At 34.6% G+C, this 15,990-nt stretch overlaps 2 protein-coding genes across 2 annotated transcripts; one reads left to right on the forward strand and one right to left on the reverse strand.

Moving 5' to 3' along the window:
- Positions 1–8,581: 8,581 nt before the first annotated feature.
- Positions 8,582–9,765, reverse strand: LOC143236547 (ADP-ribosylation factor-like protein 4A). The gene is made up of 3 exons (XM_076474851.1): positions 9,755–9,765; positions 9,036–9,285; positions 8,582–8,800 (listed from the first exon to the last, which is right to left on the reverse strand). The coding sequence occupies exons 1-3, from the start codon at positions 9,763–9,765 to the stop codon at positions 8,582–8,584; spliced, it is 480 nt and encodes a 159-aa protein (XP_076330966.1).
- A 4,744-nt stretch (positions 9,766–14,509) lies between these two features.
- On the forward strand, positions 14,510–15,316 carry LOC143236548 (uncharacterized). Its single transcript, XM_076474852.1, has one exon. It carries the CDS (start codon positions 14,510–14,512, stop codon positions 15,314–15,316), a length of 807 nt encoding a protein of 268 aa, XP_076330967.1.
- Positions 15,317–15,990: the final 674 nt, after the last annotated feature.

The raw sequence follows: 15,990 nt of genomic DNA on the forward strand, positions 1-15,990 counted from the left end.
AATGTTGTTATTGTTTTATTTCAAATTTGATTGTACTCTAAGAATTACTTATTTAATCAGTGTATGTTTAAACATCCTTAAATCAACCTGAAGATGACCTATGAAGGTCGAAACGTTTTCATGTACTTTATTCTAATTAAAGTTTTGATACCCATACCAGCCGTCTTGAGAATACAAAAATAAATAGAAACTGGTCCTTTGGAATCCCGATAACACTGTTAATCAAAGTGTTGTAGTTTATGATCCAACCCAAACGAGCCAATTTTACATATATAAAAACAAGCACTGTTTAAATTTGAATAGTAAACGTTTATGGTTAGAATATAATTCAACGTAATGAAGAGAATGCCTCCAACTTGAGAGAAAGTGGGGTCTGAAACCCTTTTTATACAGTAATTTAACATGACATCAAACGATACCGGTAAATACTGTTGTGTTAATGAGACATCCGACAATATCGTTATATTATTGTGACATTCATAGGTGGTTTGCCGTCACAACGTGTTGACACTAAAATTACTAAAGTATAGTACCGGACTCATTTACTCTCATCACTGAGTTTTACCACATATATTTGTATATATGCTGTTACAAAAGGTAGCACAAAATGTTTACACACATCGAACAGTTAACAGTTCTTCATACATGTTGTTTCAGTACAAAATGGATTTCATCCCGTATAAAGTTACCACTGGCTACAGATTTTGGAATTTTTAATTTTAACGACACTCTATGGGATAGCTGGACTAGATGGCCAGGTCAGAGACCCTTCACATTTAGACATAGCCATTCCCTCTAGGTGTATCCGTTTCCTATGTGCGTATTCCTAACTGCATAGATTAAATGACTGTCACACTTATTACGCCCTCACTATTGAAAGTGTTGGGCATGTTCATTAGCTCGACCCAAATTACAAGTAGACTTTGTAATGACATGGTTAAGTTCTTAATTAATAACGAAAGAAATGCTTATACTATTATTTAAAGTGCACACTAGAAAATAAAACAACAATAAATAGAAATATTATCCCTACCATATTTGTATTAGGACAAAATAAAAATGTTTCGTTTACTTACAATATGAGAGAATTCACTGTGTTATTACTGAGATCAAATGTTTCGTTAGTTTTTATTTCTATTCATTAGCTGTCCTCTTTTATTTTCCATACAAGTAAGTGTAATAAATATTGGAACTTTTATTGGACACTTTTGTAACGATGGTTTTGGAACTGATTTTGAGTGACAAAAATATGGTTTAGTACCTAATTCTAGACTTCAGTCAGTGACCATTTCACAATGTTAAAATCTGGTTTGACTCCTGGTTTTGAGAACCAACACTGGTGGTGCCAGGAGACTGGCCAGGTCGTGAAGGTCGAATTCTCGTCACACCAAACAAGCTCGTTCTCTTAACCGTGGGGACGTTATAATGTTACGATCAATCCCACTATTCGTTGAGTAGCCCAAGAGTTGGTGGTGGATGGTGATGACTAGCTGTCTTTCCTTTAGTCTTACACTGCTAAATTAGAAACGGCTAGTTCAGATAGCCCACGTGTAGCTTTGCGTGAAACTCAAACAAAACACTTTTCAAATTACGTATAATCTGAACAGTTCAGGCCTTTTCTATTTAAATCATGAAGATCGGTAGAACAAAACATATCAGCTGTAACTGGAGACTATTGACTGTTTAGGCTTAAGTAAAATGTTTGTTTATACTTATAAGTTACGTCCTGCTCCTATTTTTTTAACAATCTAAGAAAGTTTGATGTTTGTACTTCCAACAAAAATTGCTTACATACTAAGGTAATTGTGTGCTTGTTGTTGAGCGTCTATTACACAATGTCAAGTAACCATGACAGCGCTAAACTTGTTTATTTGAAGAACCTGATTTGACCGGAAAGAAAACTTCAAACACGTTCATTAGGCCTAAGGCACGAGATGTTAACAGCGCAACACAATAATACAGTCCTGACGTAGGTTTCTAGTATCTAGGAGGACTGGTAAAATGCTGTTTTTAACTTATTCCGGAACATCTGCTTAGCTGCTTAAAGCGGTTATAAAAGTTTCTTGGTACCAAACCATTAGTTTCATAGCAGTAAATAAAGTATGATTTTACTTTCTGTATGTTTGTTAAAGGGAACAGAAATAATTTTTTGTTAACCAGAACAAAAATACAGTAAAGTAACAGAAATTAAAAACATTAAAAAATGTCCATATTCCAGTCTGCCTGTTTTTACTTTCGAGTTCGCCCCCTTGTGGCAAGGCAAATCCGCGGAGTCACACAGCTAAAAATCGGATTTCGATACCGATGTTGGGCGAAGAACAAATAGCCAGTTGCTTAGCTCTGTGCTTTATTCTAAACAAACAAACTTCCGAGTACAGGTTCTGTTCCTACTAAGTGATATGTCTTTCACTTCCTTTTCCTCTGAGCTACACGTTACATGTTTCTCTTATCATCAGCTTAACGTTCACACCCCGTCGATATCTCCTCAACTACATAAACACACCCTTTATCACCAGTTATTCTTTAGGAAAGATAACGAACGCCACGGGAGTGGCACACTCTAACCGTGAGATAACTAACAACATTAACAAAGAAGTCTGAAGTGCGTCTTACAAAAATCGCTTCTTAGCACTGAAAAAATTCATAAGTGTTCCGAGTTTAAAAACTGAGACTACATAGTTCTATTTTTAATCAGATGTTAACGAAACCAACGGTATCAGAAATTTGTCCTGATAATTATATTTTTAATCAAAACGTCAATAAGCTGGCAGTATCGACGATGTTTCTTACAATAAATTTAACATTTTTAAAAGTTTCTAATGTTATTCATGGACAACATTCACATAATTATTACAATATATATGTTTGTACTCGAACGTCTTACGTTATCAATTTGATATATGTGTTACATCTTACGTTATCAATTTGATATATGTGTTACATCTTACGTTATCAATTTGATATATGTGTTACATCTTACGTTATCAATTTGGCATGCGTGTTACATCTTACGTAACCAATTTGAGATGCGTGTTACGTCTTATGTTATCATTTTGATATGCGTGTTACGTCTTACGTTATCTCTTTCATATGTGTTACGTCTTACGTTAGCAACTTATTAAAACAGAACTGGTTGATTACTCATAACGTGTTGTAATAACATAGGTGCAGTTCATCTGCTACTTGTAATAGTTTACACCTTCCATATTTCACCTTACCATCAAATTAAAAATAACTCGTTTATTGTTTTTTACAATGTTATTTTTTAGTATCATGGACAAAATACGTTAATAAACACATTTGTTGAAATTTCAGCCATTTTCAAGTATTTAAAAACATTAAAATATATTAAATTTTGGTTTCTTAAATTATCACTTGATGACGGAAAGAACTTAATTTATCATATTAACAGAAATTCTTCCTGTGATTTAACTCCCCTCTTTCATATGATAAACTTTATTTATATTTTTTAGCTTTATCTACATTGCATGTTTCTTTTAATAGGCCTTTTAAAGTCACTTCATATTTTACACGACTTCAATCTTTTTTTCCAATTAATGTACCCACACCACGTAAAACAGTTACACTTCATCAATATCTTTATTTGGCACCTCGTATTCATAATTTTATTCCTTATAGTATAAGATCTTCTATTAATCGTGTTAATCAAAAGAAATACTTAAAACAATGGATCTTAAATACTGATGATAATATTCTGGGAACTTTACATTGATTTTGTAAGTTTTGATTTTACATTTTTATGTGTTTAACCATCACAGGACGAGTTAACTCTTTGTTGATGGTTTTATAATGATATTTGATTTTTTGTGTCTAATTTATTGCTTAATAAATTTATTATTATTATTATTATTATTATTATTTAGTAGCTAGAAGGTTCGTTGATGAATCTCAGCGATTTCTCAGAATACAAAATCACCACAGTAGAAATACGGGTGTTTGTTTATGAGCAAAGATTTCAGCCTTGTATGTCTGGGAACTTAGCACTGTGCCACAAGGAAGACAAGTAGGAAATCACTTCACAGACACGACATTATTTGATATAAACATATTATCAGACTTCTGAAGTGTAAGGTTTGTCCAAAATAATGTATATTTTGAATATATACTGAGAAAATTATTCTACTTATTTTTATAAAATAACAAAAGAAATGCTTATGCTAACCATTTGTAAATTTTAAGGTATAGACTCTGGGATAAAGGCAGCTAGTGAATATAACACTTGCCACTACACTAAGTCGTGGGCTGCTCTAATGAAACAGTGAGATTTAATCGTTACTGATATATCAAACCCAATACCCAAGGGCGTGGAATACATTTTTTCTTCTTCTTTGATGCCACTGACCTTTGGTTATAGATCTGCAACCTTCCATAATAGGCCACGCCCTGTCTTCTATACCTGGAACTGAGCATAAAATATGTTGAATATAAATATAATGCTACTAGCGTCACCTAGTAATATGAACCGTAAACGTACGAAAATGTAAGAAATTTAAAGAACAGAATGTTTATTTGCAAACGAACCTGTCACAATTTTGTTATTTTTCATAGACATCTAATGATAGTTGTTTCATACTTAATATAAAGTATTGGTTATTGACTCAGTGTGTTCGGCTGACCAGCGTATCCGATGATATATCATTGTGTCAATCATCCGCTTGGGGCACCTGATGATTGAAAAAGATGTGAACGAGACAAAGCATGTTCCACGTGCCTTAGACAAACTGTCAGATTCCAAATGAGAAATGAATGATAAAGACTGGTAACTAATTTATGTCAGAGTTGAGAACTTATAAAATTATTGTTATTTCCCGAAGAGTACCACTGATGTGAGGAAACAACGACAGGTTTTCTTTGTTTGTTTTTTTCAGTACTTAATACGTTTGAAGAAAAAGGAAAATAAACGAAAGATAATTTATCTTCTTTATGTTATTGATATTTTCTGGTTTCACATTTGATATTTTAAACTAAAAAAATAAGGTTATTAAAGAGACAATTCACTATCTGTGTCATCAGTATTATTTTAGAGTAAGTTCAAAGTAACACTATTTAAAGATCTTTTGTTTCAACACCATCATCCTTTCTTATTTTTGATTATTTGAGTTTGAAGAAGGTAACAATAATGCATTATCCTCTGCATGGGTTTTCAGAATATTTTGATTGGTTAGATTAGTTTAATTAAAATAGCTTTTGCTGTTTTACTACTGTTTAGTTTACTGTAATACAACTCTTTACGGCTATTATTAGACTACTTTTTACTTTTCTGTTATTCTTTACGTTTACCTAACTGTCACCGTTTACGTCTAATTTTCTTCCTGTTCTGTTTAAATGCACTTTTCTTTCTGTAACACAAGATGTCATGTTATAAAATAAATAATCAAACTATATGGAAAAAGAGTTTGTGTTTTTGAATTTTGCGCAAAGCTACTCGAGGACTATCTGCGCTAGCCGTCCCTAATTTAGCAGTGTTAGACTACAGGAAAGACAGCCAGCCATTACCACTCAGCGCCAACTGTTGAACTTCTCTTTTACCAACGAATAGTGGGATTAACCGTCACATTATAACGCCCACACGGCTGAAAGGGTCCTCATGTAGCTTTGTGCTAAATTCAAAAACAAACCTTTAAACAAAACCCACCAGGGGTGCAAAGACTAAACATATCATTTGTATGTTTCTATAAATTGACAATTTCTAGTGAGAATTAATCAAGAGTAGTTATCTTACCCTGAAAGTTGCTCTTAGAAAGCTTATTAGCTGACCATTTTAAAATAGTCAGATTGTTAGAGGGTCAGGCTGTGAACTGGAAAGTATGTCATTAGAGTATCAGGCTTTGAAGTGATAAGTCCAACATTAAACAGTGAAGTACCACTGAATACGTTCAGCTATGGTATTATTATAGTGGTAATCACTATAGGGGTAATTCTAAGTTAGGGATGACCTTGTCTAAACATTGGAAATTTCTGACTTGACTGTTTAGCCAATGTGTTTCGTAAGGTAAAAGTTTCAAAACTAGGGGCAGTAGTAAACACACGAAGTGCCTAATACTTAGTATATATAGATTCATTGGGTGATGGGTGGGGGCTCAGACAAAATGTGGATGTTGCGAGTGCCTTGTCTGGGAACTCATATCGTAAGACGTCATTGGTGTCGAATATAACAAACACAATCTCAGCTGAGAGGTCGTTCTGAGAGTCTAACTGTTTTCTTTAACCCATAATTTACACCAAACAATTTCTCACCATCGACAACACAGACGTGTAAACCAAGGTATTCTTTATACTGTAGGTAAGTACTGACCATTTTTCAAAAACCTAATTTGCTACCGTTATAAAAAAAAAAGTGGATGATCTTCAGTATGGCATTGAACATATTAACACAATTTAATTAGACCCCTGGTGACAATAAATGATTTTTTTATAGAGACTGATCGAATTGTTAAAGTCCTCACACAGAGAAGTGAAAGAAAACAACTCGACAATCGTGGTGGGAAACAGTTTCAAGTGTGCCGAAATAGAAAATACATTAAGTATACAGTAGGTGTAGACCAAACGTTTCTAAAAAACTCCATATTGAATACACCAGTGTAATTTTTCCTGCATGATTGTTTAACGGAACAACCACGATGTATGGGCCTGATGCAGAATATAATCAGAACAAACTTTATAATTGAAGCAACTTAAAATATCTACGTGAGAACAAACCCAAGCTGCAGAAACCATTAATGATTTTGATAATTCATTTGAAATATTATCATTAGAAATGAGTTTGTGGTTGTAAGATCAATCCTAGCCAATACAGCAGAAAAACGGTTCTTGTCATATTCCAAATGTGTTTAAAAACAAACAGCTTCTTAAAATAGATACCTCTGTTTACTCAAGGATTTACTTGTTTTAAATTTTGTGCAAAGTTGCATAAGGACTATTTGCGTTAGCTGTCCTTAATTTAACAGTGATAGGCAAGAGGGAAGGCAACTAGTCAACACAACCACCGCAAAACTCGAGGGCTACACTTTTACTAACGAATAGTGGGATTGACCAGGCATTATAACGCCTTCACGGCTGGAAGGGCAAGCATGTTTAGTGTGACAGGAATTCGAATCTGTAGATTGCGAGTCTAGTGGCCTAACCACCATGCAATTTACTTGAGAGAGTCTGTGAGGTCGAAACCCATCATCGGACGTGCTTTCCGTTTCAACCGTGTAGGCACTACTTTAAGAGAGTCGATCTCATGAGTTGGCGGTAGGTGTTGTTGACTAGTTGCCTTTTCTCTAGTCTATCACTTCAAAATTATCGATAGTTATTGCAAATTGCCCTCGATTAGCTTTGCAAAACATTGACAAACAAACTAGATATGATTTTAAGAAGAATGACTAAAAATATGATTAATATTTTTGTTAAAATAAAAGCGATTTGAAGTTTGTGTAATTACTTATTGTTTAAATTTATTGCACTTAACTATAGTATTTTAACACACTGAGTTAGAAAGAGTATCCTAAGAAAAAGATAATTTTTCAAACCAACAAATATGCCCGAACACAAATAACTGGCCCGGCATGGCCAAGCGTCTTAAGGCGTGCGACTCGTAATCTGAGGGTCGCGGTTCGCATCCCGGTCGCGCCAAACATGCTCGCTCTTTCAGCCGTGGGGGCGATATAATGTGAAGGCCAATCCCACTATTCGTTGGTAAAAGAGAAGCTCAAGAGTTGGCGGTGGGTGGTGATGACTAGCTGCCTTCCCTCTAGTCTTACACTTCTAAATTAGGGACGGCTAGCACAGATAGCCCTCGAGTAGCTTTGTGCGAAATTAAAAAAAAACAAAAAAACACAAATAACTTCTTAAGGTAGTGTTTAATAATTATTTTTAATACAGCTAAAGAAAGAATTTTAGTTTTCTTAAAACATATCTTGAAATAAAACATATAATAATGAATACAATTTCGTAGCGCTGAATGTAACATTTATCTTCAAATGCTCGATGAATAATTACACTTTGTAACCGTTAATTTTGCCGAAGGCGACATCGTTTAGTATAGGTTGAGTAACAGCAGGTATATATCTTACACATTGTTTGCCGTTATAAACAAAATATGAAATAATTCCTTTAGTTTATATGTTTTCACTGTTATTTTCACAAGAACTGATGACAGTAAAATTCAAATTAGAATACATTTTTAAATACGCAGATGATGTACTTAATGAGTACCTGTCTGATCAGTTAGTATCTGATAAGTCCTTTACTTATTAACTGTTTACTCCCAAATAACTGGATTTATAATACATCCCAAAAACGTTGGTACAGTTTCTCATATCATTTGACGAATTTTTTCCCAACCTTTAAATAGCTACGAATATTCAACTTAATTAAACAATATTATAATTCCCTCGCGACAACCTATGCTGATGTGTATGAAACGTATAACACTGAAGTAGCTCATGTCTAAACTGAATGTTATCAAACATCCTTGTGGATGTTCAATTATATCTTTTCTCTTTTATCAAACATCCTTGTGGATGTTCAATTATATCTTTTCTTTTTTATCAAACATCCTTGTGAATGTTCAATTCTATCTTTTCTTTTTTGACTGTCTCGCTGTGATTATCATATCATACAACACCTCAAGCCCTTGGCCCAGCCCATCTCCAATTATCGCACAAGCCGGTTGAATGTGCCACAAATGATGTGACCCCAGTTCTTTCAAGCCAAGGTGTTTTTCGATGTCATGGGTACTCTTGGCCCTAGGAAGGTCTTGTTTGTTGGCCAACACCAAGATCCACAGTTTTCTCTGACAAATGATATGTCCCCAGTTCCTTCAAGTCAAGGTGTTTTTCGATGTCCTGGGTACTCTTGGACCTAGGAAGGTCTTGTTTGTTGGCCAACACCAAGATCCACAGCTTTCTCTGACAAATGATATGACCCCAGTTCCTTCAAGCCAAGGTGTTTTTCGATGTCCTGGGTACTCTTGGCCCTAGGAAGGTCTTGTTTGTTGGCCAACACCAAGATCCACAGGTTTCTCTGACAATCTTTAAGACCTCCATTTTAGCTTTCTCCATTCTCTCTACATCAACACTGTCCAGAACAAAGACAATGCCATTGGTAAATCGGGTGTACGATCGCCACAGTGGTCTTAATTTATCCTGACCACCAACGTCCCAAAACATAAACCTTGTTCCTCTAGACTTACCAGTTGTCCACTTGATTTTTTCACAATTAAAACCTATCGTTGGTATTGTGTTCAAGAACTGGTCAAACTTGAGCCGGTAAAGAGTGCTAGAGTTTCATCCCAACTGGTTGGTGACACGCAAATGTGACGGAGTTTCATTCCAAGTATTAGATGGCACACAAACGTATTGGAGTTGCAGCCCAAATGGAAGATGACTCACAAACGTGTTGGAGTTCCATCCCAAGTGGTAGATAACGCACATATGTGTGGAGTTCCATTCCACGCGATAGACGACTCTCATTTCGTTTCCAGGATGATTCAGTGATGTTCTTGCTGTAATTGTTGTTTGTTTGGTCAGTCTTCGTTTTCTGTGTTAAAATAGAGATGTTTAGGAGCCGTTCTCTAATTATCTGTTTCGTTAAAATATTCAGCCTTTTGTTGTTGTTGAAGTGATTTTAAAACATTTTGCTGTTATGTGCCTTATTAGTTTTAACTCAAAGTTACAATGGGCTTTCCATCGTGTACACTGCGAAGAATCTAACCCTGGACTTTAGCGTTATAAATCCTTAACCTTACCATTGACCCATCAGTATACATTATTTTAGATAAGTTCATGTCTTGTACTTCTATATGAGTTATACGAACTCAAGTGTACTCTGTATATATATATAAATATTTATACATGTATTTATTGCAGTCAAAGAACTATTTTTCTCTGAGGATATTTTGTAAACTTTTCCTAAAGATAAAATATAAATTAATGGAAGTCATTTCCATAGAATAATCTTTACTATAGCTTCGTATTCTTCAAATGATACAAAATTCAATTTATTAATCAATAACAGCATCTTCCACTCGAGTCTGAAGTGATATAAAAAATTAAAAATCTCTCTACTGTTTATATTATTTACACCGGCAACTCACACTAGTATTAATCAATATTAACGTTCACATAACTAATTACTAGCCATTTCTGTTTTCAGAGATGCTCTTTTATCAAGTGTAACAACACGATAAAATTATTTATTTTAATATCGACATGTGAAATATTTGTATTTCGATAGCAAATAATTTGTCTACATCTATTTATATCATTAATTCTTTTTAACATGTCTCAGTTTTACAAACGTCATTTTGTCTTCTTTCAGACAATCGTACAGGAAATATGATGTTACAATCTAAATCCTTTATTCGAGGTGCGAGGAAAGATGACGTAATAATTAAACATATGCAGTAACAGATGACCTACAATTATTCTGGAGTACCACTTTGTGTGGTATAAGACACACAAACATTCTGAAGCTCCATCCCAAACAGTAGATACCATAGATGCCTTGCCTTATGCAAACTGTGCTTTTTAAAGCATTAATTTCAACAAAACTTGTTATCAAGCTAGTACAACGTGCTGATGTCAATGTTGTTGTTGTTTTATTTCAAATTTGATTGTACTCTAAGAATTACTTATTTAATCAGTGTATGTTTAAACATCCTTAAATCAACCTGAATATGACCTATGAAGGTCGAAACGTTTTCATGTACTTTATTCTAATTAAAGTTTTAATACCCATACCAGCCGTCTTGAGAATACAAAAATAAATAGAAACTGGTCCTTTTGACTCCCGATAACACTGTTAATTGAAGCGATGTAGTCCAACGTAACGTGAGAAAGGTTTTCAAAATCTGCTTCCCTCAGGTCAAAGTAAAAAGAAAACCAAAGAAAATCAAAGTCATCTGACGTGAACTAATAATCTTACCCAGATTTGATAAGAGGACTTCTCACCAATATACATAGAAAGTTGTTTCCACTACCTGTTGTATGGATGTCAATGTCCCGAGTTCTACGAACTGTCTAATAACTCAGATCTAGGACAATAATGAGATATTTTGAGAAACAAACAAGGTATGTGGGAAGGTCTACGTTTCTCTAAGTATTGTACAAGCAAGTTTTACTAATATCTGATTGGCCATTTTAACGGCTGTTTTTTAGATCTGTTATGAAGTCCTAGAAATGTTTTAAAACAGATCATATTTAGATCATACAAGTATATTGGGATAGAACAGACCAACATTGGTTTCCCATCATGCTATTGTTCATTCTGGCGTCTCTTTTTTGTTCCCAAGTGCTTCTTCTACAATCATCGGTATGCCAAGGTTTTCCGGGTAAGTGATTAAAATAGTCTTACGTTCCAAGGTAGACACAGAATGTTAAGAAATGTTAGAATAACACACAAGCCGAGAAAACACATAGAGGGAGACGGAGAGTAATGAAGAGTGAGAGATGGAAAAGAGAGAAAGTGTTAAAGTTAGTTTAACAGAAGGTTTGATTAAAGGAGATAAATAGTTACCTTTATTCTGTATAAACACCAATGTGTTAATCTAGGAAACACTGGGTTTCTATTTTGTGTGCAAAGTGTAGACCAATAACTATTCAAAGTTGGAATAAGTTTAATAAATCACTTTATTTGCAGCTAATAACTCGTTTAAAAAACTAAACAAATTTGATTTAAAACATTCACACATGTGCCGTTTGAATATCAAAAAATGTTCTTTATGCGAAAGGCAGTAACTTGAAAACCTTAATCCACAATAACATGAACATAATTCTAATTACGAAAATAAATGGCGATATGACGTGTCTTGCTTGGGGTTATACAAGTCACCATTAGTTATTCCTAACTGTTAGAGTTGGCTAATCCTTGGTTATTTTAAAAACAACAACTTTATCTGCGTTGATTAGTCTTAAATTATTATTAAAACGACAACTTTATCTGCGTTGGTTAGTCCTTAGTTGTTTTTAAACCGAGAACTTTACCTGCGTTGGTTAGTCCTTAGTTGTTTTTAAACCAAGAACTTTACCTGCGTTGGTTAGTCCTAAGTTGTTTCAGATGCGAGGAAAGTATTTAAGTTGATATCCTAAGTTACATAACACCTGCCGATTACCGGTGGTGGTACTGCATTAGTTCCGAGCGTGACGTATGCATGACGTCATATCTGCACCCTGATAATGGAGAAAAATAAAGTTTTTCACGACGGAAGATGAATGAGGCATGGAAAAGTCGGAATCACTATTAGAAATATGCTGTCTAGTAATAGACTGTAACTGATCTAATCAGGGCTGATTATTCATATAATCACTGTTAACTAGGAGAGTCATAGATTATTTTAACTTTTATTATGTCTCATCTCCAATTAGCCAAAAAATTATTTAACGTTTTTGGTTTATCTTTAAGCACTGGGTCATTACACATGAACAGAATTGTTCAAACGTTAATGAGTTTTTACATATGAACAAATATTCTTTAAAAAAATCATTGGGTATTACACATGAAAAACAACTGCTAAAAATAAATGGGTCATTACACGGGAACAAATAATGTTAGAAATCACTCGATCATTACACATAAACTAACATTGTTAAGAAATCTTTGGCTAATATAAAAACTTTACACATTTCTTCTTGTGTATTTAGTTCAACTATCCAGTGTAGCTTACTTTTAGTTTCATTGAAGATTCTTTTCGTGGCTTGCACTGGTACTAAAATCATGTCTCCTTCATTTCTTCCTTAACTTAATGTTAACGTTTACTTTTTATTATAAAGAAAGATATAGGTACCACTGTCCTAATTAGTTTGTTGTCACAATAGATATTTTAACTTTTAATGTTCCCAAGGTAATTCCATGGTGTTCATTCTGCAACTGTTGCTTGTTTCCAAGGTGATTGATACCATGGTATTCGTGCTGTAACTAACTGTTGTTTGTTTCTGATTCCATAGTGTTCATACTGTAACTGTTCGTTTCCAGGATGATTCAGTGATGTTCTTGCTGTAATTGTTGTTTGTTTGGTCAGTCTTCGTTTTTTGTGTTAAAATAGAGATGTTTAGGAGCCGTTCTCTAATTATCTGTTTCGTTAAAATATTCAGCCTTTTGTTGTTGTTGAAGTGATTTTAAAACATTTTGCTGTTATGTGCCTTATTAGTTTTAACTCAAAGTTACAATGGGCTTTCCATCGTGTACACTGCGAAGAATCTAACCCTGGACTTTAGCGTTATAAATCCTTAACCTTACCATTGACCCATCAGTATACATTATTTTAGATAAGTTCATGTCTTGTACTTCTATATGAGTTATACGAACTCAAGTGTACTCTGTATATATATATGAATATTTATACATGTATTTATTGCAGTCAAAGAACTATTTTTCTCTGAAGATATTTTGTAAACTCTTCCTAAAGATAAAATATAAATTAATGGAAGTCATTTCCATAGAATAATCTTTACTATAGCTTCGTATTCTTCAAATGATACAAAATTCAATTTATTAATCAATAACAGCATCTTCCACTCGAGTCTGAAGTGATATAAAAAATTAAAAATCTCTCTACTGTTTATATTATTTACACCGGCAACTCACACTAGTATTAATCAATATTAACGTTCACATAACTAATTACTAGCCATTTCTGTTTTCAGAGATGCTCTTTTTATCAAGTGTAACAACACGATAAAATTATTTCTTATTTTAATATCGACATGTGAAATATTTGTATTTCGATAGCAAATAATTTGTCTACATCTATTTATATCATTAATTCTTTTTAACATGTCTCAGTTTTACAAACGTCATTTTGTCTTCTTTCAGACAATCGTACAGGAAATATGATGTTACAATCTAAATCCTTTATTCGAGGTGCGAGGAAAGATGACGTAATAATTAAAAAATCAGATTTGCAAGCTTACATGAAGAAGAAACTGAATGAACTGCAAAACGTTATCTTAACCACAAATACTGGGTCTCGAAGTTTAGATCCCATTAAAATCGACCAGTTGTGGATATTTCTTCAAGAAGACGACTCCGTTGTGAATGCCACATTACAAAACGTGGTTCTCAGCGGAATGTCTCACTCCCAGATGAAGGTACTCCCAAACCAACCTGAAATCAAAGCTGTCAGCTTAGAGCTGGAATTCCCTGTTCTTCGTATAAATGGAGAGTACAACATTGCCTTGCTCTCTAAATATGATCCACAACACATTATGAAAGACAAGGGGACTTTCGTGGGGAATGTGTATAATGCCAAGACAATTTGGTTAACTCGGATCTCTCCGCGTTTAAAATCTAAGGTAGCAATAGGAGGATTTTCTGTCCAAACATTTTTAACAACGTCACTAACACATTCAGTAGTGAATTAAACCACAAAAGGGCTAGTGATAAAATATCCACACAATACCCAAAAGAGTCTGGTGATCAAATATCCAAATCACATCCCAAAGGATCTAGTGATCAGATATCGAAACATTTTCTTGATGCTTTAGGATCGACGGTGGTCGAGAAAATGGAAACTGTTTTGGACGATCAAATCGAAAAAGCTATTACTCAACTAAGTGGAATTTCTGACCAGATACCAAATGGCTATCCTGAAGAAACACTTTTAAATAGGAAAATGTTTTCAAAGTCTTCGACGCCCCTCGGGACCACAATATCGTTTCCCTCGCTGAATCACTCCATTCAGAAAAGGCAAATTCCGTGTCAGAATGGTACGGAGCTGGACTCGTATGTGGACTTTCTATTCCGCTTTCTCCAGAGGTTTTTACGACGAATGGAACCGTTTACGCTTTCCAACACCACAGTGTGGGTGGAGGACACCCACACACTCGTCTTCCTGTACAACACCAGTTTCAGGGGCATCACTACAATCTCCCGCCGGCGGGAACCGTACGTCATATGTCGGAACACCACTGACAATACCAGCGTCACTGCTTTGGGTTTCATAGCTCACTTTGATATGTTGAGAGGACGCGGCTATTATCGCGTGCTTCAAGGGTATCGAACCTTACTCTTCAACGGTGACGCTGAGATCAAAGTTACCGGCACCAAAATATTTCTTCAACTATCCCAGACTGAGAAAGCAAACGGTGACACCACCCTCATGGTAGATCGGCTGAGGGTCTGGAGGCTGGGAAAGATCCGGATTCTCCTACGGGGGTTAGGGAACTTGACCTCAGCGCTGTCGATGCTGCTTACCCAGCAGATAAACCAAGACACTCGCAGTTTGATTCCCTTGATTGAAGATCAGGCAAGGAGCATGCTCAGAACGATGATTGGAAACTTCAACATTCCAATCTTTTCATTAGCAGGATGACGCTGTGGTCAAATATGTGGATACCTATGTAACTTTAGCTGCCGACAGCTTTATTAATAATTATTATAGTCTATGTGCTGTAAAAAATAAACACCTTTTGTCTAGTTTAACAGAAACATTTAAATTAAAAGGTGGGAAACAAAATCACAGTTATCAATGTTATCCAGTATGTGCATCTGTTAACATAGAAAGATGATATCAACTTCATGTGTTAAGACATAAATATGATATTTACGCCCAGTGTTATAACATATAAAAACATCTATAAATAGGATATCCATCTTCAGTTTTAAGGCGTAAGTGTGAGCCTTATTCGTGTGTTGACATGTGTGTATATATATATATATATATATATAAAATCTTTACTATAATATAATATTTAAATCTTGAATGGGAGCTTGATATAATTATTCGGTATGACTGGCCAACATTTCTCATGTTAAAATTTAAAACAAATAACATATACACATCTATACTCTAAATATCTTTCTTGATTTTCTCCCGTGGATAATTTGTGAAAGTGATAAAAAGTGTCGATGAATATCATGCGAAACAAACAATCTTACAGTTGAACAGTCTCACATATTCCACAACCGTTTACGTTGAACAGTCTCACAGATTCCACAACCGTTTACGTTGAACAGTCTCACAAATTCCACAACCGTTTACGTTGA

The sequence above is a fragment of the Tachypleus tridentatus genome, chromosome 13 (assembly GCF_004210375.1).
Source record: "Tachypleus tridentatus isolate NWPU-2018 chromosome 13, ASM421037v1, whole genome shotgun sequence".
Lineage (NCBI taxonomy): Eukaryota > Metazoa > Arthropoda > Merostomata > Xiphosura > Limulidae > Tachypleus > Tachypleus tridentatus.

Bases quoted from the DNA above. Each gene is read 5' to 3' on its own strand.
- LOC143236547 (XM_076474851.1), bottom strand. The intron at 8,801-9,035 runs GTCAGAGAAACC...ATCATTTGTCAG, and splicing joins AAATGGAGGTCTTAAAGATT to AGAAAACTGTGGATCTTGGT.
- LOC143236548 (XM_076474852.1), top strand. From the start codon at position 14,510: ATGGAAACTGTTTTGGACGATCAAATCGAAAAAGCTATTACTCAACTA.